General features: G+C 45.0%; 7 protein-coding genes and 1 long non-coding RNA gene across 11 annotated transcripts; 5 read left to right on the top strand and 3 right to left on the bottom strand.

Annotated features, from left to right (window-relative positions):
- Nucleotides 1-103: 103 nt before the first annotated feature.
- On the top strand, nucleotides 104-4,906 carry LOC6593969 (CD109 antigen). Its single transcript, XM_026987325.1, has 6 exons — nucleotides 104-186; nucleotides 372-1,052; nucleotides 1,128-1,527; nucleotides 1,588-1,774; nucleotides 2,630-4,584; nucleotides 4,655-4,906. Exons 1-6 carry the CDS (start codon nucleotides 104-106, stop codon nucleotides 4,904-4,906), a joined length of 3,558 nt encoding a protein of 1,185 aa, XP_026843126.1.
- Nucleotides 4,907-6,040: 1,134 nt separating this feature from the next.
- On the top strand, nucleotides 6,041-6,713 carry LOC6593970 (male-specific sperm protein Mst84Db). Its single transcript, XM_002018919.2, has 2 exons — nucleotides 6,041-6,263; nucleotides 6,354-6,713. Exons 1-2 carry the CDS (start codon nucleotides 6,059-6,061, stop codon nucleotides 6,362-6,364), a joined length of 216 nt encoding a protein of 71 aa, XP_002018955.1. The 5' UTR covers nucleotides 6,041-6,058; the 3' UTR covers nucleotides 6,365-6,713.
- Nucleotides 6,714-7,811: 1,098 nt separating this feature from the next.
- LOC113565506 lies at nucleotides 7,812-9,532 on the top strand. Of its 3 annotated transcripts, XR_003408634.1 has the most exons (4): nucleotides 7,812-7,968; nucleotides 8,069-8,291; nucleotides 9,130-9,199; nucleotides 9,266-9,532. It is a non-coding gene; the product is annotated as an uncharacterized LOC113565506 (long non-coding RNA). The 3 variants fall into 3 exon arrangements; XR_003408633.1 differs by having other exon boundaries at nucleotides 8,069-8,196; nucleotides 9,130-9,532; XR_003408632.1 differs by having other exon boundaries at nucleotides 7,813-7,968; nucleotides 9,130-9,532.
- Nucleotides 9,533-10,493: 961 nt separating this feature from the next.
- Nucleotides 10,494-12,470, bottom strand: LOC6593971 (equilibrative nucleoside transporter 1). Its single transcript, XM_002018920.2, has one exon. The coding sequence runs from the start codon at nucleotides 12,025-12,027 to the stop codon at nucleotides 10,660-10,662; it is 1,368 nt and encodes a 455-aa protein (XP_002018956.1). The 5' UTR covers nucleotides 12,028-12,470; the 3' UTR covers nucleotides 10,494-10,659.
- Nucleotides 12,471-12,815: 345 nt separating this feature from the next.
- On the top strand, nucleotides 12,816-16,599 carry LOC6593765 (tRNA (adenine(58)-N(1))-methyltransferase non-catalytic subunit TRM6). Of its 2 annotated transcripts, XM_026987736.1 has the most exons (3): nucleotides 12,816-13,940; nucleotides 14,000-14,379; nucleotides 16,589-16,599. In XM_026987736.1, the coding sequence occupies exons 1-2, from the start codon at nucleotides 12,971-12,973 to the stop codon at nucleotides 14,344-14,346; spliced, it is 1,317 nt and encodes a 438-aa protein (XP_026843537.1). In that variant the 5' UTR covers nucleotides 12,816-12,970; the 3' UTR covers nucleotides 14,347-14,379; nucleotides 16,589-16,599. The 2 variants fall into 2 exon arrangements, with proteins under 2 accessions (XP_026843537.1, XP_002018957.1); XM_002018921.2 differs by lacking the exon at nucleotides 16,589-16,599 and having other exon boundaries at nucleotides 14,000-14,400.
- Nucleotides 14,387-15,119, bottom strand: LOC6593766 (cytochrome c oxidase subunit 5B, mitochondrial). The gene is made up of 2 exons (XM_002018922.2): nucleotides 14,897-15,119; nucleotides 14,387-14,826 (listed from the first exon to the last, which is right to left on the bottom strand). The coding sequence occupies exons 1-2, from the start codon at nucleotides 15,069-15,071 to the stop codon at nucleotides 14,546-14,548; spliced, it is 456 nt and encodes a 151-aa protein (XP_002018958.1). The 5' UTR covers nucleotides 15,072-15,119; the 3' UTR covers nucleotides 14,387-14,545.
- On the bottom strand, nucleotides 15,270-16,564 carry LOC6593767 (cytochrome c oxidase subunit 5B, mitochondrial). The gene is made up of 3 exons (XM_002018923.2): nucleotides 16,436-16,564; nucleotides 15,740-15,913; nucleotides 15,270-15,675 (listed from the first exon to the last, which is right to left on the bottom strand). The coding sequence occupies exons 1-3, from the start codon at nucleotides 16,515-16,517 to the stop codon at nucleotides 15,569-15,571; spliced, it is 363 nt and encodes a 120-aa protein (XP_002018959.1). The 5' UTR covers nucleotides 16,518-16,564; the 3' UTR covers nucleotides 15,270-15,568.
- Nucleotides 16,600-16,611: 12 nt separating the features above from the next.
- LOC6593768 (intraflagellar transport protein 52 homolog) lies at nucleotides 16,612-18,452 on the top strand. The gene is made up of 3 exons (XM_002018924.2): nucleotides 16,612-16,900; nucleotides 16,963-17,608; nucleotides 17,671-18,452. Exons 1-3 carry the CDS (start codon nucleotides 16,788-16,790, stop codon nucleotides 18,214-18,216), a joined length of 1,305 nt encoding a protein of 434 aa, XP_002018960.2. The 5' UTR covers nucleotides 16,612-16,787; the 3' UTR covers nucleotides 18,217-18,452.
- The last annotated feature ends 9,543 nt before the right edge of the window (nucleotides 18,453-27,995 follow it).

The raw sequence follows: 27,995 nt of genomic DNA, 5'->3' as shown, positions 1-27,995 counted from the left end.
AGCTATGCTGCAAGTGTCATCGGTTGCCGGGTTTTTATACAATTTAAAGCATAACTAAAGAGACACATATACATATTATATATTTGATTATGTTTTAATGAAAATGCTGTTGACGGACTCATTTACTGTGACCGTTGGTGCAATTTTGACGCTTCTGCATGTGGTGGGACAAGTAACAGCCGAAGTGTAAGTCCTACAAAACTATGAATTGTCCACACAACTCTTTCCCTATCACTACATACACAGTCTTTGGTCGCTTGGGCATGACGCTTCAGATGCAATGTCTTAGTCTTGTATCGTATTTGGTTTCAGTTGAAGCCTAATAGCCTAATAGCTAAACTAATAGTTCCCTTGAATGATTCCTTTGCCAGCAAATACACCGTTGTTGGCCCTGGCAGCATTAAATCTCACCGCGACTACAATGTGGCCATTGCAGTGCACTATACTAAGGAACCGGTAACAGTGAAGATCGGGATTACTGGACCATCACATAATGAGACCCGAACTGTCGAGTTCACCAAGTCTAACGTCTTCAAGCAGCTCTCCTTTGAATTGCCCTCCCTACAGCCAGGTGACTACGATCTGACGGGTGAGGGCGTATCGGGCTTGGTGTTTAAAGATTCAGTGCGTCTAATTTGGGACTCACCAGATCCAATGTTATTTCTGCACATTGATAAGTTTGAATACAAACCCGGCGATACTGTCAATTATCGCGTAATGATCTTGGATGAACAGCTGCGACCGAATCTGAAAGCCGAGGACATTGTAGTCTGTCTGAGGGATCCAACGGATTTTTACATCGATAAAGCTAGGCCAGCAAGGACGACAACCGGGGTGTATACGGGAAAATTCCATCTATCCAAGCTTGCCAGTCTGGGCGAATGGACAATTGATTTCGAGGACACTGACGGGGAACCATATAGATCCGATGTCTATACATTCACCTTCTTTAACGTGGAGCGGTATGTTGAGCCCAAGTACTTAGTGAGGATAGATGCTCCGAAGCTCGTATCCGTCAAGGATGGTGTTGTGCAGATATTTGTATTAGCAAAGTGAGTACTGTCTACTATCTACTTGGTAGGAATGCGGGTCTCTTGATCTTATGCTTTTCCTTCTCCTCTCTCAAGGTACAGCTACGGCACTCGTGTAAAGGGAAAGGTTGTAGTAAATATTGAACTATTTTCTGATGAAAGTGTGAAAAAACTTACCAATCACACAGTAATGGTAGCGCAAGACATGGTCAAAGGAAAGGCCACGTTTGATATTAACCTTAATCAGTTTGCCAGTTGGGTAACCAAACAAAATTCCAAGTATTTGGTTGCAATTAACGCATCGGTGGAGGACCATCTTACGGGAAAAAAGATCACGGAAACTGGAGAATTCAAATTAGTTCTTAATCGCTATCTGGTATCCTGTGTGGATATGCATGAGTGCTATACATATTCGAAAGATAAGGAAAAGGAGGTGATCATCAGCATAACCAAATTAGACGGCACCCTGCCAACTGACACTGATTCAGTGGTGAAGGTATGTTCTTAGGACCAATAGCTAGCATTTATCTGGAGCTAATTTGATTTTTCTTTACAGCTCAAGTATTCAGAGGGAAAACAGGACTTTTTCGGTGTCTATAACCGTCTGTCCGAGAACAAAAACAGAACCTTCATCTTCGATGGCCATTTAAATACGTCTGGCCTGGTTGTTTTTAAGGTAACTCTACCAGGGTTTCCAAATAAGATGCGTTTTTGGCCCTATGACCTTACTTTGTTATATGCCGGTGAGCAGTATGAACTCAGGCAAGCGTTTCCAGTTAACTTATGGGGTGGTGGGTTTAAACTGGGTAAAAATATTGCGTGGAGAAAGACACAACGGTTCTCCCTTTATGTACACGGACCCAGGGACAGCAAAGGAGCGCTTGTGGGTCTGCGAGTCGGAGATGAGTTCGAGGTGACACTAAGCTCCATTGTCCCTTTTAAATACTACATATACACAATTATTGGCCGCGGAAACATCCTGCACACCAAACGCATCGATCTCGTGCAGCCCAAAACGGCGCATAACTTCACCGTGAAAACCACTTTCCTGAACTCCCCCAGAGTATATATATACGCATACTACATAAGCGAAGACGGTGTTTTATATTACACTGAGACAAACTACCTGGTACTTGTGAGTTTCTCAAACGAACTTGTCATTTCTGCGCCATTGGCTGGCAAACCCGGAGACAAAGTCGATGTGGAAATCACTACGGAGCCCACCTCGTTCGTTGGTCTCTTTGCTGTTGATGAGAGGTTGATTCAAAGTAATAAAATACGTAATGAAATGCCACACAGCGATCTAGATTGGCGCTTGGACCAATTTAATTCGAGAACGTACTGTCACTGCCCCGGATCAAGTTCTGGCTTGGTCACTATGACCAATGCCAATTTTTCGTCAAAAAGCGGTTATCGAGCCATCAATTCAGGTTAATATTTATTAAGTCGCTGTAAAGTTCCCAAAAATATTAATAATCATATTTTTTTTAACATTTACTTATCAGACAGCGCTTATCCCACGAACACTTCGGTACCCCCTGCCTCTGGTATACCAAAAAGAACCTTTAATGCATTCGGCTTTTCTTGGAACTCTGCAGAGTCCTGGTTCTTTACGGACATTGAAAGAACGGAGACGGCTGTCTCAAAGTTGAGCCATACGCTGCCGGACGCATTGGGCAGATGGGTAATAAATGGCTTTTCCTTACATCCCGAGAAGGGACTGTGTGTCCCCCCAAATAGCAAAATGACAGTGATCTCGACATCTATCCCGTACTTCATCTCCGTACGCCTGCCCCACTCAATGAAACTTGGAGAATGGATCAGGGTGCCAGTGATTGTCGACAACTATGTTCCCCAAGAGTTCGATATGGAGGTCACACTGGACAATCCAGATGCGAAATTCGATTTCGCAGATGCATCCAATCAAGGACAGAATCTCACTCAGGTCATCCGTGTGGGAGCCAATGAGGCAGCCGGTGCATCATTCCTGATTCGTCCGAAGGTCATTGGCAATATTCTGCTAAAGTTTTCAGCCATCTCTCCTTTGGCAGGCGATGCTGTCCACAAGTCGCTTAAGGTAATCCCAGAAGGAATCACAAAATATCAGAATCGAGCCTTCTTCGTCAATCTCAAGGATGTTGGAGAGTATAAAAACACCTTTGAACTGGAAGTGCCGGAGGACATTGTTCCAGATTCGCAGCGAGTGGAATTCGGACTTGTAGGCGATCTGCTCGGCCCAGTGATCAAAAACCTAGAGAATCTCCTGAGATTGCCCAGCGGCTGTGGCGAGCAGACTATGTCTAAATTGGTTCCCAACTATTTGGTAAGAGACTACCTGAAGAGCATCAAGAAACTAACTCCTGCCATTGAAACACGCATCAAGAGAAACTTACAAGAAGGCTATCAGAATATGCTGCACTATCGTCACGATGATGGGAGCTTCAGTTCCTTCGGCCCAGGCAAATGGAGAGAGGAAGACCCTGACCGCAATGGCTCTACCTGGCTGACATCTTATGTCTTGCGATCTTTCCGTAATATCAAAGATATCATTTATTTGAATGAGAATTTGTTTACCAGTGCATACAAATTCCTTCTGAGCCGTCAGGCAGAGAATGGCAGCTTCACCGACGCAGGAGAATACTTCTACGGATCGCTGCGCTCTTCACTGACTCTTACAGCCAACGCCCTGCTGGCACTACTCGAGCAAGACAAGAAGAACCAGACAGCCATAGACAAGGCCGTGTCCTATCTGAGTGCCCACACAGAGGAGTCTGAGGAATTGCTGCCCAAATCTATAGCCGTCTATGCCTTGCAAAAATCAAAGGCTCCAGACGCCGCTAAACATGTGGCAAGCCTCAAAGCCCTAGCACAGCAGGAAGACGACCGCACATGGTGGACGGAGGACACAGAGAAGCTGCGGGCTTCCAAGGGCTGCCGCCGTTGGTGGTGTTGGGTGTGGAGCCACGACGTGGAGATCACTTCCTATGCGCTGCTCACACTGCTGGAAACAGAGCAGGAGACACCGGACTCGGTTTTGAACACTATCCGCTGGCTAGTGGCGCAGCGCAATAGTTTTGGAGGGTTTGCCTCCAGCCAGGACACAGTTGTAGGTCTGCAAGCCCTGATCAAGTTCGCTGAGAAGTCGGGCTATGAAGCAGCCAAGTGGGAGGTGAGTGTCTCTAACAAGGGAAAGCGAGAGAAGACCGAGAAACTGAGCGCCACGGAGGAAAACGATCTGGTGCTGCAGACTGTCGAGTTTCCACAGGGTACCCAGTCACTGGAGTTCGAGGCTAAGGGCACAGGAGCAGCTCTGATTCAGATTAGCTATCAATACAATGTAGTAGAGAAGGAAACAAAGCCCAGCTTTAAAATACAAACAATTGTCAAGCCAGAATCCTCGCCAGCCAAGCTGGAACTGAGCGTGTGTGTGGAGTACGTGGAGGAGGGCAAAGCGAATGCCTCCAACATGGCCATACTAGAGGTATCCTTGCCGTCTGGGTATACCGCCGATGAAGACAGCTTCAAGGACATAAAAGACATTGAGCGTGTCAGGGTAAGTAGTTCGTCATTCATTCCATTCTGATAGATCGCCTATGACCTAAATTGTTTCGTTCCCTTTGCAGTTGGTGGAAACCAAAAACGGCGATTCTGTGATTGTTGTCTACTTCGAGAATCTGCTGAGGGGTGAACTCAAATGCATACCCTTCGACGCTTTTAGAACCCATGCGGTGGCCAACCAGAAACCCGCTCCCGTTGTCCTCTACGACTATTATGATACGAACAAGAAGGCCACCGAATATTATCAAATAGTCTCGAACCTCTGCGACATTTGCGAAGACTCTGAGTGCAAGGCTGCTGTGAGCTATCTTAAGTAGGGTTCCTGTTTTAGATAGACTTTTAATTTCTAACGAAAGATAAGAAACTGCCAATCATCAATTCCTTTTATTTTCAAAACATTTTTGTGGTTTTATTGGTTTTAAATGGCGTGTCTAAGTCGAAAATCCCTTTAATGAAGGAGGACGGCTCTGGAGCTATGTGTAAAATTTCATTCGTCTAAGATCGTTTTAAGAATGTAAGCCGCGACAGTCATTATGTTTACTTAGATAATCTGAAACAGCACACTCTAGCTGCAATGTCTGAGCGCATGATTGGTCTGACCGAACTCTAGACTTAGTGTGGGTTTTCCTGATCTTCCTTTCCTGTGTTATTTGCTTAGTGGTATCAACTGCGTACAGACTACAACTACCACAGCTTAAGTATGAAAAATTAACCTTTTCTACAAGTTTATTCTTGGGAAATTTTTTGTGTAATTGATTTTTTAATCTTAATCAATCCTCAATTGATGCTGACAATGCTGGGATGCTGGGACAATCCTCTAAATGGCATTTCTACATGACTTTTAAATGGTTTTAGCCAGAACGGAGAATAAGTTCATTAAATAGCCAGTTTTGTTTTTTGTTTTCCCCGTAATTTGAGATCCGATCAGTACTTGTCATGGCTAATGACAACTTGCCAAGACGTTCGGGTATTAGCACAAATAGGCGGTGAAGAAAAAGTTTGATCCCCAGTGCGACAAGCGCCTATTACAGTCTAAAAAGTTCCCATTAGATTGTAATTGTTAAATAATTAACTGTTGTTAGCAAAGCATACCAACAACAATTAAAGGCAATCGGTTTTTTTTTTGTTCTAAACTCCCTTTTAAGCCTTGAGAGCTTAAATGAATACTACAATATTTTCACAGATGACTAGATGCAATTATTTCGATTATGTATATTATATGTTTTGCCAATCACATTACCCTAGGAATACAATATGTAGCTGCCAAAATCTTATATAATTTTCTATTGCTTTATATTTTCAGTTTCTCCTAACACTCCGACTAGCACAGAACAAAAAATTTTGTTTAATTTAGAGCTTTGGTTTGGTTTTCGGGTTTCAGTGTCGTGACAACTTTGACTTTTCTTACAAAATTACAAAAATTAAAGTTTTTTTTTTTTAATATATTCCAGAAATTTTACGGATTGAAAATGTGCTACCCTTGTGGACCCTGTGGACCATGCGGTCCCTGTGGAACTACCTGTCCGTGCTGTGGCCCGCACAGCCCACCATGCGGAGCTCCCTCGCCCGTTCCATGCTCTCCGGCGCCGGGCTGTTGCTGTCCCCCATTGCCCGAGGGTGGCATACCCGATCCACGGGTCTGGAACTATTGGAACACCCCGCTAACCTATCCATGTGAGTTCTCGTCCGCCTTAGGCATGGAAATCTACCTGTATCTGTATCTGCATCCCGTATTCATCTACGCTTATCCTCCTCTTCCCACAGGTGGCTTCTAGGATCGGACTAGCTCTCACCCTGGTCTGGGAGTGGCTAGGAGGGAGCACACACTCTTCGATAAAACACTCCATCGCACGTCCTCGACCATTCCAAGCTTTAATCAAAACAAAAAAAGCAGTTTGTGATTCCAATGACACGGACATGTTGGCGAAGTATTCGTTGGGCACATTTCTGGTGGTAACTAAATTGGAAGCAAGTTGAATCCCAGTGGCACCACTCGTCAGAGGTCCGTCAAAGAAAGAAGAACGTCGACGGAGAGGAGAACGCTGCTCAGGCTTCTTTCAGTCTTTCTCTCAATTTTGGTAGAAGTTTGGGCACCTTTTTGGCAATAAATTCCCTAAAAAGTTATGTTCTTTATTATTTTATTTATTATTAGAACACTCGTTGTAACACCTGGTATCAAACGATCAAGGATATTATAGCGATTAAACGTTAAAAATGCCATACGTGCCATGGCTTCCTATGATCGGAAAAATTTCTTAGTTTTGATGGAGACATTCATCGGGGTCTAGCCGGACTGACAAATGGAGTTGGAATCGAAACGTCAAATAAAAACATAAAAGCAAAAGGAAATTCTTTTAATTTCTCTTGTATTGTGTGGTTACTCCAATCTTCCTCGACGGTGTGTGATCTGCGACCAGCAGAAAGAGCATCAGCTACGCAGGACTCTAGTGCGGAATCTGCTCCACCAGCAGCATCAGATGCCACGCAGATCTGTATGTAAAATGGCGGCCACGCTGGTCTCCCGCCAAGAGGAGACGCTACCACACGGTAGCTTGCAAGTTCTAGAGCGCAGAATGCTTTTTCAGATGAAGGATCAGATCAGATGTGTACGCCAGTTCTTGCCCATCCACAGCATAATTTGGAGGTTTTTCGCACTGGAAAAAAAGGGTAAACAATTTTTGAAACGTACACATTTCCCCTTCAGGTGTCGCCTTTGGTAATTACATGTGGCAGCCCGGATCGCAGCCCCTCAGCAACACTGATCTTAGAGGCGTTCGCTAGTGTGGCAACACCGGCCACTTGATCTTAGACTTCGACGATTTGCAAATTTTGTAGTTAATTATAATTATAATTAATAATAAAGAACTTCAATAAGAATTCATGCATATTAGCCAACCCGCTAAATACATTAGCATGTACTTAAAATGTAGCAAATGTGTAGTTGGCGTGTAGTTACCATTTCAAGAAATACATTTAGTGGAAATTTTTGCACACTGCTTAAACTTTATTTTATATATTTTATAAGCAATGCATTAAAGATGAAAACTTTAATTTAACCAGTCTTGTACGAAATTGATTTAATAAATGGATAAAATTATGATTTCAGAGCTGAGGGTGATAGTGGCGCCACTCGATAGTTTTGAATGGAATGAGTTAAAACATCGATACTATCCATAGTACCCTCAATAGGTGGACCAGCTGATGTATTTTTTTTCTAAAATATTTGTTTTTTATTTTGTGGTGATTTTTTTTACACACAAGGTGAGAATGGAAGGGAAAAAAGCAAAAAAATTCTCTTCTCACGTCCCTCCAGCGAGCATTCATCCGGATTGTTCGAGCAAAGAAGGCGCGTCCTAGAACCTGTGCCGGCCCGCAACTGGTAAGGCCTACCTTCTAACCATTTTTTTTTTTTAACTGCAATATCAAGATATTGCATTAGAAACAAATTTAATTTCAATTTTCGTTCGACCAAAACCCAGAAATACGCATATAGTGTATATGTATTCTGAAGCAGCAATGTGGTCTTTTCACCTCTCTCCGGCGGGCATGCATCTGGATTGTTGGAGCAAAGAGGGGCCGTCCCAGGGACCGGGGCGGCCCCCCACTGGTAAGTCTTCTGTGTTGCCTCTTGCTACCTACTAACCCTTTTTTTTTAATCGCAGCAAAGACTATGCAATACCAAGATATTGCATCAGAAAAAATGTAATTTAAATTTTTGTTCGGACAAAACTCAGAAATATGCATGTAGTTGTGTACATATATGTATATGTGTGTTCTCAATCATCAATGTGCTGAATCATGCCCAAGAAATGTAGTTGTTTTTCCCATTCTAGAAGGCCTAGAAGGTTCGTTAGGCGTCGATAAAGACGGAATTTGTTGCTAAAACATTTTGGAATTGTGCAGCAACTTTGCAGCACAGACTATGCAATACCAAGATGTTGCATCAGAAAAAATTTAATTTAAATTTTTGTTCGGACAAAACTCAGAAATATGCATGTAGTTGTGTACATATATGTATATGTGTGTTCTCAATCATCAATGTGCTGAATCATGCCTAAGAAATGTAGTTGTTTTTCCCATTCTAGAAGGCCTAGAAGGTTTGTTAGGCGTCGCTAAAGACGGTATTTGTTACTAAAACATTTTGGAATTGTGAAGGAGTACGCTCTTGCTTCTACGGCTTGTCTCTGGTCGAATATGTGTATGAGCTCCTCGGGGTATTCAGTTATTTGCTTCGCTCCTAGTGTTACTATTATACATATTAGTTTCGCGTACTGCATAGGGACACGGTACACTGGAAATTATTAGAGAATTATTATTACTTTCCAATACTATTAAGAACCCTCAAATCAAAATTAAATTGACCGAATATACTACAAATAACCATACAAATAGATAATATAAATATAAATAATTACAAATACATAAGTACATAAGTAATAGAGCATATAGTAATAACTAAAAAGCAACGTAGATACATTTTTTTAGTTAACTGAAAATGGAAAATTATGCCGCAATATTTACTTCGTCTTTCTTTCTCCAGGGATTTGCGGAAGCATCAATGTACATACATATTCGGTCCTGTTGGCCAACGGTTCCAGATTAGGTATTAGGTATTAATCCCACACCTTGGCTATGAACACGTTTACTCACATTTATTTTCTGGGACCACAATTTAGTTCTCGAAACACCACGAGGAGAAAGAAAAACTGGGACTAGTCTACCGATTGAAAGAAATGGGTTCTCCGGATCTTTCTTTGCCCAATCATTCGCCAATCACCCTGAACGGTTGGTTAAATTGTGGGGAGCTCCTTTTCGTTTTAAACCCATTCTTAACATTCTTCTTAAAACCAACATACCTAAAAACTAATTTTGTATTCCCCATACTGAATAATCAGCACGTATACCTTTTATCAATAATAGGCGGAGCTCGGCAGTATAATTTTAGATTAATTAATTTTGATTATTAACAAACTAGTGCCTGGTTGTAGCAGCAGCACAAAAATGAATGTGCCTAGTTTTAAACGCTGAAAAAAAAGAAATGTTTGCAACATCTTGGTATTGTATAGTCCTTGGTAGCAGGCAGCGCAATAGCGCGTGTCCCTCGGATTAGTATGTTTTAAGTCTTATACCTCGCTAAGACGGCACACTGTTAAAAGACACACTAACGGAGTGTCATTCATCCCATTGACACGTAGGTGGTACGGGATTGGGATTGTGGGTAGAGTATGGACTATCTAGATCCGCCATATTTCGTATTCCGGCGAATTTCCCAAGCTACTGCAATCGATAGTGTATAATTTAGTGGTTGTGGAGTGTGACCCTCGAGGAGATAGCGGCAGCTCGAGAAGCGCCATCCCAGATATGTTGATAATTATGTATTACTTGTCCAATTCATTGGGGAGCGATAAGACGACGCCCCCTTGAGATTGTTTAGATGTTTGCCCATGCTAACAGATACATTTCACTCACACGATGAGCCCCCTTGATAGGAGTACATATGACTACTACTGACTACTGTGCCGTGCCGGCAATTTCCCCGCCTAATTGTTTCTCTCTATTGATAAGGTTTGTTTATTTAGGTTGTGTTTTTTATGTTTACGGCGCCTTTGTTAGTTGGGATTGTTGTGATGTGCGGAGGAACTCTGTCAGATGAAGCTGTGAAAGTCAGTATTTCGTTGACTCGTCAGACCTTTCCACTAATTGGTACAGACGAATATATACTATGTATACATTCATGCATTGTATCCAATTAGGACATACTGCGCGAATCGCTAAAAATAGGAATGCATGCATATGTATTCTTCTCGTTCTTCTCTGCGATAATTTGCATGTAAATAAGTTTTTTTTTTGTTGTAATCTTTAAGAATGAAACACAAATCTATTTGCGTGTATAAATGCAGCATCTGTTTTGTAAATAACCAGTACAAATCTTTATTATTCAATGAAGTTAGTATAAAATGAGTAGTCACAACGAAAATAAATTCAATGAAGGTCAATAATATATGATACGAATTTAACAAGATCATTTTAGTATATGTCAGCATGCTATGTATTGAAGCTATGACCGAGGTTATAAGAACAGCGGACCCAGATACGAGAACATGACCCCCGAGAAAATGCCCGTAATCAGCATTGCAGCTGCATACATTCCAGCGGTTGTTTGATACTTTGCATGAACCGTCTGCGGGGCATACATCATGCCCAACGAACTCAAGTAACCCGAGCTGTAGGACATTACGACGGCAATGCCCCAATAGACCCACTCATTGGGGAAGTAGACTTCGAGGGTCCTGGTCATATCTGGTGGTATATAGTTGCACATGATGAACAGGGGAATGAACACCAGGCGCAGAGCCACAGGAACCACTAGGAACTTCGGACCGGGCCATTGCACCCACGAGGTGGTCAGGCTGCCCAGCATGGCGAACACGTTGAATGTGAGGAAACAAGTGAACAAGGTGAAGTAGTCCTTGGAGATGAAAAAGTCCTCGTCCGAGGCTTTAATGTTCGCGTGGATGGCCGGGAAGACGGAGAGAGTCACAAAGAACGTCAGAAAGATGTTGAAGAGCTGGGGCGATGCCTTCTTAAAGATCTGCCAGTAGGGAACATTTAGTTCCGCCCTCGAGTCGGACTTTTTCTCATTGCTCTGGCAGATCTGATCGTAGTGCCTAAAGAATTTGTTCACCGGCAACGCGAAATAGGTGTCGAAGCACAGAAGGAGAATCACAATCGCTGTTACAAAATAATAGATGGCCGATGTCCTCTTCGAGTCGAAGAATGCGGTGCAAATGATGGACATCACGGTGGTGAAGACCCCACTAATGTTGGATCCCAGGACCACGGCTCCCGTGTACTTGATGGGTAGCGATGCAACGATGCCGTAGATGGTGTTCTGGTAGATACCATTGCAGATGTTCAGCAGCACAATGCTTACCATGGTGGCCCAGAAGAATATGCCCGGCCACTGAGACGAATCCATCATAGCCAGGACAATGGTTACCAGCAGGATGACAACCTCAAAGATGATGCTGTACACTATCCTGCTGGTCAGGTTCCCGCCAAAGTTGACGAAGATGTTCAGCCAGTTGAAGAGGAGATTGGGAATCTGCGAGGCAAAGCCCATATTCTGCATGAAGGTACTTCTGTAGTTTACCTCCGTGGGTACCGTGTTGTTTGCGCCCAGCTTGAAGTCCTCGAAGTAGGACTTGGCTGTAATGAACATGTTCCAGGGCATCAGTGTGCCCAGTCCGTGCAGCATAAAGATAAAGAAAACAATCTTGTATCTATCCTTGGGCGGCAGACCCAGCTTGGCCAGCACCGAGCCCTTCCCATTCGAATCCGCCGGCGGCAGTTCGGACTCCCACGACGGATTTAGTGTCACGGGCTTTGGCGCCTGCTTGCCAATAAAAGGCAGTTTCTCAGATTTTCCTTCGGCCATTGCTGCGTGGCTTCTGTTCTGTTCTGCTCGACGCGGCTCTTGTTATGCGGGCGATGGCAATTATTGGGGCGTATACCCAAGCACAAAAACTTGCAGGGTCAGTATTTTGTTGTGTAGTGAGGGACGCCAAGCCAGTAGAAGAGCGGGAAGGTTTGATTTTCCCTTTTCCCCTCTGGAATCTGCGCCTGCTTGTCGACTGGTGTCCGGTTATGAGATTTCTCGTCACGTGGTCCAATCTTGGGCGGCAATCGCAATGCCTTCGCAACTATCTGTACCTGATTTCCGCGATTACAAAACAGATTGCAGTCTCAAAGGTTACGTGCTACCCGCTGTAGGCACGCGTTTCTTGTAATCGCAATGTATTAGAACATCGGAATCGATCGGAATGGAACTACAATGGAGCTGCCACATCAGTGAATAATAAAAAAACACTCTATTTTCAATACAAATAAAACAGTTTTCTATGTAACGCAACACTGCTGCAACAGGTGGCAAGGAACTAGAATTAGGAAAAAAAACAGTGTTTGGCTATCGATCGATATGTCATTAAGCATCTTCTTCTGAGTCTAAAAGAAGTTTTTTGGATGCAGGACCAGACTGGGATCTAAAGTTTTAGAGGAAGTCTGGCTGGAATGTTATTCAAAATATCCATCGCATTAAAATCATTTCGATATTTTCCCAAGCCCAGCGCCACTCTGGCAGTAGTGGCGATAGTGGCGCCACTTGATAGTATATACTGTATATATACTGTATGGTTAGTGGTGATACTATCAAGTGGCGCCACTATCGCCAACTACAGGTGTCAAACCATCGATGGCACTATCGATAGTAACTGTAGTTGGCAGCTTTGCAGCACTAGACTAGTCTTCCTCTTCGCGCGGCGGCGTTTTATTTGTGCGATAAAGCACGTTGTTTATTATAATTATTAAAGAAAACGGCGACAATGAGCACCGATGGGACTACACCCAACATTCAGCTGGGCGACTACATAGTCATACAGCGCCAAAAGTACACAAAGCTGCAGAAATTCGGCAGCTTAGACACGACGTCCACATTGGGCAAGGAGACGCTCGAGCTGAAGTCTCTGCTGGATCAGCCATACGGCTCCACGTTCAAGATGTGCGTTAAGGAAACAAAAACAGGAAAGCGTGGCGCCCAACGCCAGCACACCCTGGAGCTGTGCAGCGACACGGAGCTGAGAAGCACGCGCGAGGTTCTGGGCATCTCCAGCAGTGGAGCCGACAATCGTGATATATGCGACAATGGGGAGGCGCAGGCCCTGAAATCCTCAGACATTGAACAGCTGCGCGAGGCCTGCAATGAGTCGAGCAAAATCATTGAGAAGCTCGTAGAAAACTCTAAGACTTTCCACACCCGCACTGAGTACTCCCAGGAGAAGTACCTCCTGAAAAAGGAGAAAAAGTACTTTGAATTTGTCCAGATACGACAGCCGACGATACGGCTGATGGTTGACATATTCTATCGACAGGATGCGGAGAAAATCATGGGTATACGCGTGGACACGCTCTCCCAAATCATTTCCTACTCTGGAGTCTGCGGCTTTGGCAGCTATTTGCTGTACGAGAGCGGCACCAATGGGCTGCTCCCGGCGGCCATGATGAACTCCATTGGCGCCGGCACTGAGGGCACCTTGGTGCACATGCATCCCGGGAATGTGCCCCAGAAACAGGCACTGCTCGCTCTGAAACTACCGCTCGAACAGCAGAAACGTTGCGTGTCTGTGAATCTATATTCGGTGCTGAGGGAGTTCTATCAGGGAAATGTCGCCCCCTCTATAGATCCCACTGAAGTCGAGGCGGAGGAAACGCTGCCAGAGACGCCCAACGAGGAGCAGCCGGAGGCCGTTGAACCGAGCACAAAGAAGCCCAAGCTAGACGAAGCTCCTCTAAGTGGTGAGGGAGTTAATGTTTTCCATGCACCGACTGATTTCTCATTTATCTACCGTTTGCAGGCAATAACAAAGGCCCCCTGCGGTGGCAGATAGAGAACAAACGAGCGTCCGCGCTGATGCACGGAAAGTTCGACAGCCTGGTGGTGGCAGCTAAAGAGCATCCATCAAGCATACTGCAGGCCCTCCTGCCCCTTGTGAGGCCCTCGCGACCCGTTGTTGTCTTCAGCACCTGCAAGGAGCTGCTGCAGGAAACCTACATGGAGCTAAAGACCTCCGGTAAGGTCACCGCTCTGCACGTGACCTCGAATTGGTTGCGCACCTATCAAATACTTCCGAATCGCACGCATCCGGAGGTGAATATGAGTGGCAATAGCGGCTACCTCCTGACGGGCTTTACCCTAAAGTAAAGTAGAGAGTTATGCGGCAGACGAAATATACATGTAAGCATTTGTTTTTGATAATATCATGTTTTATCAATGGTTTACAATGCTCGGTGTGTGCGTGGACCCGTGTAAAGTTAAATGGGAGAAAGGACCTGTGTACGCTGAATAGCAGACGGTGTTCAGAGTGTGCGTTGGAATGTGTTGTGTGGTTGGTTGTTTCTCACTAAACGGGTGGCACTTTCTTCAGCACAAAGTAGTGCCCGCATTCGCAACGCTTCGGTGGTCCCTCCTCTAGCCACATCCACTTGGCGAAACGGTCGTCCAGGCACAGGCAGCCGACGAGGCGACCATCAAATGCCGAGGGTATCTCGGTAGGATCGTTCAGCCTGCCAGAGCCCCGCTTTAGAATCTTGCCTAGACCCCAGGGATCACCGCAGCCCTGCTCCTTCAGCTGCATCTCACGCTTAGCGATACCGGTGGCCAGTTCCATGTCATCGGCCATTTCTGACGGGTGGGTTGTGGCTTGAGCTCTGTTGTTCTTTTATCTCAGGCTGCACCAGCAGGTTCCACTTACCCGCCTTTAGTACTGGAGTTGTGGAGATTGCTCGTGCGGCGGCGGTATCCGTCCACTTCTTCAGTCCCACGCGCTGCAGCAGGGAACTGAGTTTTCCCTTGCGCTGCACCAATTGCGAGACGAGTCGTTTGGAGGCGGTCTGAGCCTTCAACAGACGTGCCAAATACGATGACATTCTGACGAAAATAGCAATTTACTCACGGAATATCTCAAAAATAATTTTTTTTTGTTTTGCTTGGGAAAGAAAGCTGTCTGTTTCACAGTTTCGAATGGAATGATTCTAAACAGTCGATAGGACACATTCGTTTGGTTGTAAAGTAGGGCCTACTGGGATCTAAAATTTTTTCATCGCTTCATTGAGACTCATTTCCGATTTACTTTCGCTCAAAATCACTTTGTTGCCTTTATTGTTCGTTTATCTGATATATACTTAAGCATCGCTCCTTGGATTAACGTTGACTGCGGTGGAAATGAAAGATTTAAAACTGAAAACGGGAAGAGCTGCTGCCTGCCCCCTTGATCACCGCCGAGGTTGGTTATTTGGTTGTTTTTTCTGGATTTGATGTCTGTTTTTATTTGGACAGCTAAGGTGTTGGTTGACTTTTAGCTTAGTAGTTGTTGTGTGGTGTGTTCTTGTTATTAATTGGTTTATTTAATTAATTAATAATAACTTTAAACAGCTGCCTTCTCCACCAGCTTGAACCAATGGCCGCACTCGCAACGCTTCTGGTTGCCCTTCTGCAGCCACATCCATTGCACGTATGTCTGATCCTCTTCGCCTGCAAAATAAAGTTGAAATAAAGTTAGTACGGGTTTCCTTGTTTCGGGATGGCATTTACTCACAGATGCAGCCAACAATTCTGGCATCGAAGGCCGATGGAATCAAGTTGGGGTTCTCCTTGGTGCCAGCACCGCGCTTGAACACCTTCATGTCGAAGGGATTCTCATTGCCGGCGGCTTTGGCGAGCAGCTCACGCTTCTCGATACCCGTGGCATGCTCCAAGGGGTCGTTCATCACTGCAATTGGAAATGGAATGGCAATTAACTGATTGTGTCCTCGATTGATAAGCTTCTTCGTCTGCGACTCGGATCAGCTGTGCAGCAGCGATCCGGCCCGAGGTTACATAAACGGCAAACGCCCGAACCTCTGCGGCTGTGTCATCGGCTAACTATTAAATGTCATTAGCTTAGCCCCCGATAGAGTTACAGTGCAGAGTTGAGGTGCGAACTGCGTATCGCTGCCGTTCCGTTGCCGTCTCGTCTTTCCCCCCACCGTGTGTGTACATAAAACACATTTCCCTGCGCATAGTTATTACATAACCTCCCCACCGAAGCAGGCGCATTTTCAATTGCCAAAAACTGCTGCTCCAGATGCAGGGGGCTGCCGCAGACTGTGTTCTGGCATTGCATTGGTTGTCATATTATGCAATCCTAGCCATGAAACTCGGACGCAGAAGTGCCTTCACACCAAAATCTACACACCACGACGGGCGGACGTGACGGCAGCGCAGGGGATTTCGGTTTGATTTCTGCACTTACTTTTGCAAAAACGCACGGGCGCGTATGTAACATTTTGGCGTGCAGCGGCACGAAGCGCCATGCGTCCACAGATCGATGCCATAGTTCGTTTCGCGAAAATTTGTGGTTCCTAAAAATTGAACACCAAAAATTCTTTCGTAATTTTTCACACAGCGAGATTTAAGGACAGTGTGCAGCAGTACCGCGATGGCAGGTGTTGTGAAACGTTCCACAGTGTTCAGAGGTTACCAGACTGGCAGGAAACTGTGCTGCCACTTGAACCGCTAGGTGGCGCACAGTTGTCCGGGCAACGGAAAAATGCAAAACAAAGCAAAACAAGCAAAAGGAAATTTATTATAATCTGAGAGTAAAGATGTCCAATAAACCCATTATCTGCTTTGATACATCCAAAAATGAGCGATTTCAAATATCGGACAACTATAAAATGCTTCACCGCAAGCTGAAGGCCAACTGGAACGTGGAACAGTCAGTATAAAGGCAAAAGATTCGAATTTGAATGGTAAACAAACAATATTGAACACCCTTAGAAGCGATGCCGAACTGCAAAAAGGGCACCTTTCGCGTGCCAAGATATTCGTCCTGGCTGGCCCCCAGGATCGCTTCACCGAGGATGAGTTCGAAGTGCTCAAACACTATGTGGAGGTGGACGGAGGCAGTCTGTTGGTTCTCCTTGGCGAGGGCGGCGAACAGGAGTTCAACACGAACGTGAATTTTTTTTTGGAGCAGTACGGGATCTACATCAACGGGGACAATGTGGTGCGACCGCACTACTACAAGAATTTTCATCCCAAAGAGTGCATTGTGGGTGGTGGAGTGGTCTGCGAGTCCATGTGGCGGCACCTCATCAAGCTGGACATTGAGAAGGTCGACTACGACTTCAGCGACGAGAAGTACAAGATACACTTTCAGTATCCCTACGGAGCCACCCTGAATGTCTCCGAGCCGGCCAATGTCCTGCTCACCACAGGCCCCGTGGTGTATCCCTTCAATCGTCCACTGGCGGGCTACTATACCAATGGCAAAGGCGGGAAGATCCTGGCCATTGGCTCCGGCTACATCTGGCATGATAAGTATTTACAGGACAAGACGAATGACGCCATGCTGGAGTATATATTGAAGCTCTTGGGAGGAGATGGGATAAGCTACACGCACTTGGACTTTAACGATGTGGAGGTGAGCGGAGAATGCTGTGTGTGGAGTGTACACATAGTGCTAACTCTTGATTCCGTCTGCAGCTCAGCGACAACAAACACTTTACGGATCTGGCCTTCCTGGCGGACATGCCCAAGGCCTGTCTGATCGACTCGATCGGCACCGAAATGCCCACGGACTTCAAGCAAATGTTCGACATGGAGATGTGCGCGCTGAGCAACCGCCTGCTGAAGGATGTCATCGATACGTACGAGCAACTGCACGTGAAATACGAGCCGCTGAGGATCATCAAGCCGCAGTTTGAGATCCCATTGCCCAACCTCCAGTTGGCCACATTTCCGCCCATCTTCAGCGAGCCGCCAGCCCCACCGCTGGAGCTGTACGATCTGGATGAGACCTTCAGTGGGGCACGCTCACAGTTGGCACACATGACGGGCCAGTGCCTGCAGGCCCTCCAGTCCAAGGAGCCAGCGCGGCGCAGCCTCAACCAACGGGAACTGGAGAACTACGTGAAAGAGTGCGCCAGGATAACGGCCATTGTGGAGGAACAGCAAGACATGCCAGCCCGCGAAATACTCAACATTGTGGCCCGCCAGATAGTCAGCTACAGGCCATATGCGGAGGATTAGCTCGTCAGACCAGACAGCGGTGATCCGATTACCCATCTGCCATCCAGCCATCCAGCCAGAGCGGCACATTCCGCGCAACGACTGGACTGGTGCATTTCGGGCAAATCAGCAGAAATTTTGTTAATTTGAATTATAAAATAATGAAAACCAAGTACGTTTTATGTAAACATGTTGGCGACTCGTATTCAAACATGGCGGGCGAAAGCCAAGAACCTTCCTTCAGAACGGTCCTCCACTACTGCACTCCACCTCTTGGCCGCGATTTCTACTTGAATTACACCCAAAATTTTTAGAGTGGGGAAACACAAAACCTGTGGGAAGTAAAGCTATATAGCTGCGTTTATGAAATGCTCTCCCATCATTTACTACAAAAATTGTTGTTTGCTTAACACAATTAATTATATTTATTAATATTCCCCCCCGTATGCACTCGCTCCCCTCAGGAGGCCTCGAGAGAGGTTCTGTTGCTCCTCTTCTGCTTTTAGGTGTCGACAATTTGTTTCCGTCTGCCAGAGGGGACGACTCTGCTAATTGAGCGAGGGATGGCCGTCTAAGGAGGGGAGGGGAAATGTGTGTGTGAAACCACTAGTTAATGCGTGTCACAACAAATGTTGTCATCAATCTGGGAGCCGATCCCCAGGGGCCCAGCGATAGACAGAGCGAAAGAATCCTGTAAAAAAATCATTGCACAACTGGCGGTTGTAAATTCTCTTTTTCCATTCCAAATGTGGATATCAATTCTCTGGAGCTTACGAGGATGTGGATGTTGTAGAACAGTTGTGGAACTGCAAAGAATCGTGTTTTAATGGTTACATTTATAGAAACTCATGGGATGTTTTAGTCTTTTACCTGCAATATCCTTATATTTCCCCATCCATTAACTACCTTCTGGCCCTGTTCTGGCAGTTGTGGATCCACAAACGACGGCTGTTCAATCAATCAATATTGGAAATTCCCATACCTCAAACAGATGGGAACTCCATCTGCGGTGGTTCGCCATTTTGTTTGCTATTTCTGTTCAGTTTTTTCTTGTCTCAAGTTGACCGCTAAATATAACGTATAACGTGTAACGTTGGACAGTTAAGCCGTGGAACCGCTGCTGCCGTGGAGCAGTACGGTACGCGGTTCGGTTCGAATCGGCTCGGAGCTGGCTTCGGGGGTGCAGTAATCTGTCAGTGCAAAAGAGGTTAGGCTGAAATCCGATATGGGGCAAGTAGGAAGTTACCTTGAGTGCATTTCTATACGTAGTCGCACGTATTGACAGTGACAATGCCCGTCGCAAGTCCAAGTTGCAGTTCATTCATGGTTTCAGGCCACCAAAGCAAACAGGTTCACAGGCTCAGAGCCAGAGCCAGAGCCAGCGTTCTCTCTCCGCACAGAAGCCGCACAAGTATTTCCACCAGCAAAGGTTCCTCCAACTCCAACTGCGACTCCACTCTCCTCCCTCAGCCATCTGCCTGCGGAATGCATTTCCATTTACTGTCTGGGAGAAGCGATTTTCGACCATCGATCGATTTTGTTTATCGAGCAAATCCATTGGCCAACCCAACGAACCCAGCTGTATTTGCGGCATCACTTCCGTTCCAGCCAAAACACTCTGCAAATACGTGAATGAGGAAAAGTCTTGACTCTTCAAGAGGTTTGTTTGACTTTTCATCGGAGCCGGGGAGGGCATCCCTTTGTTAGGTGTCTGCCGCCCTCCAGCTGGGATTTTTTCCTTATTTATAAATTAGTTATGTTTCCAAACCGTCCAACATTTGTCACCTGTGTGTGTGTGTGTGTGTGTGAGGGGGGAAATTCCGGGAAAACCCTCATGGTGGCTTGATGCGGGTCGTCGCGACATCATTTTAATTAAATTACAGCAACCAAAACGTGCGACACTATAATAATTTTTATTCATTGTCAAAAATGGGCAATCATAAAAAACAACACGTCTGCATCGCAGCCGCTTAAGACAGAAGGGGCAAAGGGTGGGAGGCAGGGCGAGATGTCTGGTCAGCAGACGACACCCTCGGGGCACACACACATGCTGCTCCCACATGCACTCCCCTCCCCCTGAAAGAGAATGTAACAATCAATTAACAGGGCAGATAGGTTAAGGTTGCAGACTCGAATTAACCCGTGCGTGTGAGTGGCTGTTGCAACAGGGACTTACTACTTGGGATGGCCTAAAGTTTGAAGCGATTTTTGGGATGAATTTTGAATACATGTTTTACTAGATGATAATAATATGAGGAGAGATTCGATTACGACGTTTGTTACATTGCAATTATGAATGCTATTGATATTTAAGAATTTCCTATGGTTTTCCAAATGTCAATTCTTTTTATGCCCTTTGCAATTGTTTTATACTGAGATATTCATTCATTCATATCGATTTAGCTCCAAATATAAACATTTTCGAATGGGTTTCTTAAATTCTTAGTGGTTTCCTATGCCTTTAGGAGTTTCAGAGCCTTGAATCACCGTCTATATCTAAATTTCTTAACTGGTATCCCAGAATGTTGTCATCTGTCATCTGTGTTTCCCCTTCGACCCATGCGAGGGTTAAAGAGCTTCAGGGCAACCGTTGACCCAAGTCGTCTCTTGGCACGCTTCGTCGTCGTCGTCGTCGTCTTCGTCTTCGTCTTCGCCTTCGACGTCTGCCCTCGCTCTTTGTTCTTGTGGCTGTTGCTGGTGTTGTTGTTTGTTTTTTTATTTTTGGTGTCGTTGTGGGGCCCTGTCAATGTCTCTATGGCGGGGACATGGTTGACCATCATTGAAATAGAAAGCTTGTCTTTTATGTTCTGGCATTGTTATTAATTCATCATTAAGTCGGTGTTGTACAACAAGCTCTAATGATGCGTGTAAATGCTAAACAAATGACAAGTCTGGCCCTCCACTATCCTAGCCCCCTCCGCTTCGAGATCGAACCCCTGTTGAAAATCGTAAACCATATGCAAAGGAAATGCCCGAAGCGCGTGTACAATTTAAAATGAAATAAAATCGGACGGACGGCGGGGCAGCTTTCGAAATTTTATGAGCTTGTTGTGCTTATTAGTCGCACCACGAGAAATGGCGACAGGCCACAACACCACCAACAACCAACAAGCAACAGAAACAACAACAACAACAGCAACAACAACAACAACAGCAACCACAACGACACGAAGAACAGGAACAACATGCATTTCCACGGCTAATTTTTCACGCGCACTCCATTCCCGTTGCCAAAGTCGGCAACCGACAGCGACAGCTCCTGACCAGGCTATCACTTGCCAAACTTCCCGTCGAGAGTATAATCACTATAGGGTGGTCTTTGGCCTTTGCTGGGCGGGTTTTAGTTGGTTTACAGGTGGTTTTATACCTAGAACGACTCATTTAGAGTCAGGAAAGGTGTTCCTTAGAGTTTGATTCAGAATTATGTTATCTCCCAAAGGTTCCCACCATCCTTCCATTCGGAAGACACTTCCCTTCCCCAAAAGTGCATCCAGAATTCGTTCATCCTCCCATTGATTGCCAGTCGCTTGTGTTTTATTTTTATATTTTTTGGCACGCCAGACACGCACGAGAAATTCCAAGAGATAAGGATCGTGTACGACAAGGTGTATTATGGACCCCCAATCCTCGAGCCGCAAACTCCCCAAAAGCCCCTCCTGGCTCCTCCAGGTCCCAGTGCTCCAATGCCCAGTGTCGAAGCCCGAGTCGAACGCTGTGCCGTCGAGTGCCATACTGTTGACTCTGTTAAATTGCCAATATTTATGGTTTTGCCTGGTCGGGCTGACTTGTTAAATGGGTGTTCCAGCCACATGGCAGAGAGGAGTCCCCAGTCCTTGTGCTTGTCTCTGTCTCTGTCTCTGGCCCGAGTCCGGACCCCTTTCGAATTGGTAGCTGCAAAAACGTTTAAAGACAAAACGTGTTGGCCCGATAAGACAGCAACAGCAGCGGCAGCAGCAGCAGCGGCAGCAGCTGGCCAGACAGAGCCCCCATGGCCCCATGCCCCATCAATTTTGACGTATGTTTGTCAAAGTTTTAACAGCAAGACGCCATTTTGAAAGTGCCCCCACATCTATATATCTCTCTGTCTCTCTCTCTCTTTCTGTCTCTCTTCCTCTCGCTCTCTTTGTCTCGGTTTCTATGTGCAGCTAAGCAGAAATATGCAATGTCGTTGTTGTCGTCGCCCATCGCTGAAGCTATAAAAATGTCAAAGCCTGCAACAAATAAAGAAGAATTATAAAGAAATCTAGTGAGAGCAAAAATCATATAAAACACACAAACACACGAACACATACTCGTTCTGTGAGCAACATCAGTCCGTCCGTCCCTCTGTCCGTCTGTTGTGTCTGCTTAAGCAGTCGGCAGCAAAGTCACTTCTCTATAGATGCAGCAGAGATGCAAAAGTTGTTCCCTTTTTGGAAGATCTCTTGTCATGAGATGTGAATCTCACTGGTAATTTTTAATTATTAATTGTTCGATTTTAAATATATTAATATATATGTAGATAGGTTGATAATAGATAGATATATAGATATAAATAGATCTTATATTTAAGAATAAATATTTAATTTTTAAATGAAATATTCTCATATTAAGATTAAATATATTTCTTAAAATTTTAATATATTATATTTATTTAAAAAAAAATTACCCTCTTTAAAACATTTATGTTGAAATACAAGTAAATTCTATTTAATTTGACTACATTTGTACTTACAAAATGAATATTTCATATAAATCTGGATATGTTTCTTTTCTCTGAGTGTTGGAAATTATTTTAATATCCTGAACTCTAAAATCTAAAGATACATATATATGAATACTATAAGTGCTTTACTAACTCTCGATCGTCTAAGTTATGTTTTAAAGTCCTAAATAGTAAGTCCCAATAATTCCAGACATAAATCAACATATGACAATACTTGACACTTGGAATACCTAGATCTTTATCTGTCTTAAGTGAGATCTCCTTCGTCAGGGCATCAAAAGGTCCACCATTCTGTTCCATCGCCGGAATCTCACTTGATATTTAGTTTTCTATATAAAATCCAGCAAACAAAAGAAAAAATTGTGACTTTTTCCATCCACTGGCTTGTTACCAGGTTGATGCGCTGCTGATTTTGCGGTTTTTATGGTTTTATAACTCATTTTTATTTTTTTTTTAAGTTTTACCTTTTTTGTTTTGGCTGTTTTTTTTTGTGAGTAAAGGAAGAGGAGGCGCATGCGAATCTTTCGTGATGCTGACATTTCGAAAACCATCTACCATCCCTTGAAACTGTAGATGTGTGAGAGAGGGAAAACTTTTCGGGCTTATCTCGATTCTCGATCCGAATGATCGTCACCTAAAATGTTATAAGTCACACCTAGCAATTTGTCAGGTTTCTAGCAGCCGCCCACAGAGAAGGAGGGAGATCTGAGGTCTGGGGTCTGGGGTCCGGGGTCTGCGACTTGTTCGATAAATCAAATCGCTGCACGTTACATTCGAGACTCATAAAAATGCAAATTGTATGCATAAAGTATAATTTTTATAACTTAATTAACTCGAGCTTTACCCGGTGGAGGGGGCAAAGAGGAAAATGGGGGGGACGCAGCATGCTGCGTTTGTTGCTTTTTCCTCATTAGGCTGGCGCCACGTTCCAAATTGATTTTTGGCCCGAACAGACGAGCCATTTACATGACAAAGCTGCCAAGACTAAGGGGGAGGGGCAGGAGACTGGGGTCCGATTTGTCTCTTATCATATGACCACTGACTGACTGCCCAGAGAAGAGGCCACTGCAGAGGTAGCGCTCCTCCGCAATCTCGGGTTAACTCATTTCTTGGAAGGGCCTCAGATAAGGGGCCGAATGAGAGCTGCACACGACTCGCACCCATACAGACCATAAAATAATCTCCTTCTAATTTGGGTGTCGTTTACACGTGCCAAGATCACCTCTCAGAGACAGCCCCCCACCACACCACACGTCCAAAATCCAATCCAAGCCAGAGACACTCTCTCGACACTCTCTGACACTGATGAGGCTCATCAAGATGATGATGAGTCGAGTGTTGGGTCTTGGCTTTATCGCTTCATCTCGGAATGTGGCATGATATGCATTTCCACAGAGAGAGAGAGAGAGAGAGAGGGTGGTGCTGCGACTATGACAGTGGCGGAATCCGAAAGTTTACATATTTGATTGGGTTTTATATTCACACAGAAAAAGGGTTCCTGATGATCTTAGGTTTAGGAATGTTCAGATGGAATGCACTATTAAATATCTAAAAATAACTCATTCTCATTTCTTTCTAGTTTCCAAAAATGTGTCGTCCATCAAAAGAAAAGATTGTTTGAGAGCAGTTATAAGTAATAGAATATCATGTGGATAAAGAAGGTTTTAGCTGGTGAGTACTCAATATTTCTATGTGATTTGTAATCCTACTAAAAGTAAATGGTGGTTCCCCTGAGACCATAATAACCCTCTACCACATCACACCATTCAACTGTCTTCATGAATGATTACCAAAATGTGATTATCTTGAACCTAGCACATGTCTCCAATTATCCTTCAAAGAAGCCACTAATCTGGCATTAATTAGATGCCTCTCCCTCTAAGGTCCCACCCTCACACATACAAACGTATGCATTTTTTATATAAAGCACCTCTTCGATTTGTCATTGTTATGTCTCCAGACATTTATTTATTTGTATTTATACATATTCATGTGTGTAATTTGCCACATTCCTACACCCTCTCCTCGTGACGCTCTGCCTCTCTGCTTTTCTACTGTCTGACACTTGACCCTATCAGAAAATAACCAGTTGTGTGTCTGCTGGCTGGGCGCATACTTGTGTGAGAGACTGTTGACTGTTGACTGTTGGCTGTTGATGGGGTGCATATTGGTGACTGTCTCGAAATCGAATCGAAATCTGGCGCCGTTTACATTGCTCGCGGCCAAACAAAAAAGAAACATCAGCCAAATGTACAATCGAGAAATGAGAATGGGAATAGTATGTCTATACAAAAGTCAATAAACTTGGATACGATAGGTATTCGTATGTGTAGAGGCTTGCAACGGTCTCTGCGACCGCGGGGGGCGTACCGCCAGAAAGGGATAAACAATGGGAGTTTCCTTACAGGTAGCTATGGAGTTCATATCAACAGATGGAATATACTGTTACAATCCAGAAAAGAGAGTGTTTATATTAAATGTGATATCATTGCTTATTCTAAAGTAAGGGAATATCGTAAGGTATGCTTTGAAGTATACAACGATTCATGGATTTGTAAAGCTTGTGTCTCAGTTTACAAACTTTACTTTCAACAAAGTTTATCATTTGATTGTCATAGGTGTAGATAGATATACAGCTCTGTCCATTCTCTATAATTTCTGGATAGAACATTTGATTGAAAAATGGTGGCCTTTCATCATTAGCATTGAAATATCTTTTAGATTTGGAAAGATTAGTACTCATGATTGGGTTTTCCCCGATATTCCCACTCTCCATAACTGTTTTCCATTTAAAGTTATCTTTAAAGTTTGTCCTCAGCATCTACTTCACACTCGCCGCTCCTCCCAACCCTCATTCCCCATTCCCTACCCCTTTTCGCGTCCTGCTTGAACCCTTTGGAAACCAACCCCCCTTTTTCCCAGCTACCTCTGACTCATCCGGACAGGACAGCTGGCAGGCAACCGAACCTCATACCTCGTACCTCTCACCTCCTACCTCCTCGGGCTCTTCCCGCGGGTGACTTACTGTCAACTGGCGCTTGGAACGAACCCGTTGCCCATAAATTATATAAGCACACACGGCGCCTGGATCGCCCATCGCTTGGATCGATGCAATGTAAACGCGGGGGAGCTGGAGGAGAACCCTTCGGTCTTCGGTGTTGTATCCCCGTTCGGGGCCTCCTTCTCACTGTCGCCAGCTCCGATGCCAAGTGATTTTTTCTTAACGCGCTCCCAGCGGGCGCCCATTGTCCCGGCAGTTAAACAAGACGCTTTTCAGCTCGTAAAACAGGCCACCACACTCCGGTGGAACGGGGAAGGGGGAAGGGACTGTTTTATAATAAAGTTATTGATTTGTGTTTAAGTGGCGTGGGTGACCCTCTACCGAACCGAAATAAAGGTACCCAAAAGAAGGAAAGTCTTTCCAGGGGTAAACAAATGCCTCGCACTCGGACGGACCTCCACCCGTTGGCATTTATCAGTTTATCAATTTATTTGTTTTTATTAAATGCTGAGCTGTTTAAGGCCTTAAGCTGACGCCTGTCAATTGCGACATGAGCAAGTCACGTACGCTCCTCCACCCAAACCGCATCCACATCCCAGTACCCGTACCAGTACCAGTTTCAAGACCACTTCAAGATCTGATCTCATTGCTGTGGGCGTGGACCATGGTCCGTGGTCCGTGGACGGGCGGCGCATTTAAGTAGCTTAAACAGACGCGGTGGTCCCGGGCATAACTTTGTCTAATGACTCGGAAATCCGTCACTAATAATAAAAGCCAGGGCTATAAAAGGCAGCGAGCATTTGAGACGTCCGCGTTGGACATTTTGCTGATGCATTTCTGCATTTACCCCGAAGCTGCAGGCGGGTCTGGGACACGTGTGTGCTGCCTCAATAATCCTATTACCCAGCAGACGTTGTCGATGGGGTATTTGTGAATGAAAATGTTCTGACACGACCACAAAATAAATGCTTGTTGAAATTAAATTAAGACAAATCCAAGCGAAGAGGGGAAGCTACAAATTTTGACCTTATGGAATGCCAGAAATACTAGCGGAAATATAGAAATAAATTGTAAAGAAATCAAAGAAACTTACGTGAATATTTTTACAAGTGTAAAGTCCAATTAAATACTTTCAAGGCAAAAGCAGAATTTCCCTACGAATTAAACGTAATTATTTAATCATCATTCACATAACTATGAAATTTAAATCGAGCACAATCTTAATTTACTCCGCAAGGACCCACAAATGCCTAACCATAACGATTTCCCTTCTCCATTCTCCCTTCGCCAATCATCCCGAGGCCATCAAATACAATCTCTCTCATTAAAGGAAGTTGAAGGAAACAATTTAAAGCTATACTCTAGTTTACGGCTTTAAGTCGGATATAGATGGCATTAGAGGAACACGCCCCCGAGGGTGCCAGAGCACCACGCCCCCCCTCCCGATTGTTTGAGTGCTTTTTGCCCACGCATGCGTCTGCCATGGGGGAGGATTGCCCTGCCAGGCTCTCCCTGGGACAGGACTCCAATTCAAAATGGCTGCACAAATATTTGGAAAGGGAGTGGTGCACGGAGGGTTGCTGCACAAACTGCTGTTGCTCCGCTGCTCTGCTGCTCTGCTGCTCCGTTTGCTGTGTTGTTAAGCCTAACTGTTACTGTCGCAATTCATTGAATTTGCAGGGCTAATTAAACACGTTAACAACTGTCGCGATGCGGTGAGCCGTGCAGGGATAACTTGCTCCAAAGATCGTTGTCGTCGACGTCGTCGTCGCCCAGACGCCAGCCAGTCCCCAAGAAACCCAAAAAAAAGAGGAGACAAAATTTCCTTTGTGTCTCCTAGTCTGGACTGTGATTTTTTTGGCTAAAGACCAGCGGCTTGGTAGCTGTCCATGGTATCAGAGTCTGGCCGGGCTAATGCGAGTCGACATTTTGCCTGGCGCCCAATCAAGTGTTTCCAAATTGGGTTAGCCCCGGCCACCGCAGTCCTGCTTGGGGCTTCGTGGAAGGGTCCCCAAGCAGAGTGCTTGAGAGTCGGGAGTCCGGAGTCGGTCGCCTTCCAGGAAGCCTTAGCACTAGCCCCGCAGCCAGGACTGC

Source organism: Drosophila persimilis, unplaced genomic scaffold (assembly GCF_003286085.1).
Source record: "Drosophila persimilis strain 14011-0111.01,24,50 unplaced genomic scaffold, DperRS2 tig00000124-arrow-pilon, whole genome shotgun sequence".
Classification (NCBI taxonomy): domain Eukaryota; kingdom Metazoa; phylum Arthropoda; class Insecta; order Diptera; family Drosophilidae; genus Drosophila; species Drosophila persimilis.
Note: the sequence above shows the minus strand (reverse complement) of the source record. Positions and strands in the feature narration are given on the sequence as shown.

Coding starts and splice junctions, on each gene's coding strand:
- LOC6593969 (XM_026987325.1), top strand. CDS start 104: ATGCTGTTGACGGACTCATTTACTGTGACCGTTGGTGCAATTTTGACG. Junction 1,528..1,587: donor ACACTGATTCAGTGGTGAAG/GTATGTTCTTAG, acceptor TTTTCTTTACAG/CTCAAGTATTCAGAGGGAAA. Junction 4,585..4,654: donor AAGACATTGAGCGTGTCAGG/GTAAGTAGTTCG, acceptor TTCCCTTTGCAG/TTGGTGGAAACCAAAAACGG.
- LOC6593970 (XM_002018919.2), top strand. CDS start 6,059: ATGTGCTACCCTTGTGGACCCTGTGGACCATGCGGTCCCTGTGGAACT.
- LOC6593971 (XM_002018920.2), bottom strand. CDS start 12,027: ATGGCCGAAGGAAAATCTGAGAAACTGCCTTTTATTGGCAAGCAGGCG.
- LOC6593765 (XM_026987736.1), top strand. CDS start 12,971: ATGAGCACCGATGGGACTACACCCAACATTCAGCTGGGCGACTACATA. Junction 13,941..13,999: donor AGACGAAGCTCCTCTAAGTG/GTGAGGGAGTTA, acceptor TACCGTTTGCAG/GCAATAACAAAGGCCCCCTG.
- LOC6593766 (XM_002018922.2), bottom strand. CDS start 15,071: ATGTCATCGTATTTGGCACGTCTGTTGAAGGCTCAGACCGCCTCCAAA. Junction 14,827..14,896: donor AACTCCAGTACTAAAGGCGG/GTAAGTGGAACC, acceptor CCCACCCGTCAG/AAATGGCCGATGACATGGAA.
- LOC6593767 (XM_002018923.2), bottom strand. CDS start 16,517: ATGGCATCGATCTGTGGACGCATGGCGCTTCGTGCCGCTGCACGCCAA. Junction 15,914..16,435: donor GCCCGTGCGTTTTTGCAAAA/GTAAGTGCAGAA, acceptor TTCCAATTGCAG/TGATGAACGACCCCTTGGAG. Junction 15,676..15,739: donor CAGAATTGTTGGCTGCATCT/GTGAGTAAATGC, acceptor TTTATTTTGCAG/GCGAAGAGGATCAGACATAC.
- LOC6593768 (XM_002018924.2), top strand. CDS start 16,788: ATGTCCAATAAACCCATTATCTGCTTTGATACATCCAAAAATGAGCGA. Junction 16,901..16,962: donor GCCAACTGGAACGTGGAACA/GTCAGTATAAAG, acceptor GAACACCCTTAG/AAGCGATGCCGAACTGCAAA. Junction 17,609..17,670: donor TGGACTTTAACGATGTGGAG/GTGAGCGGAGAA, acceptor TTCCGTCTGCAG/CTCAGCGACAACAAACACTT.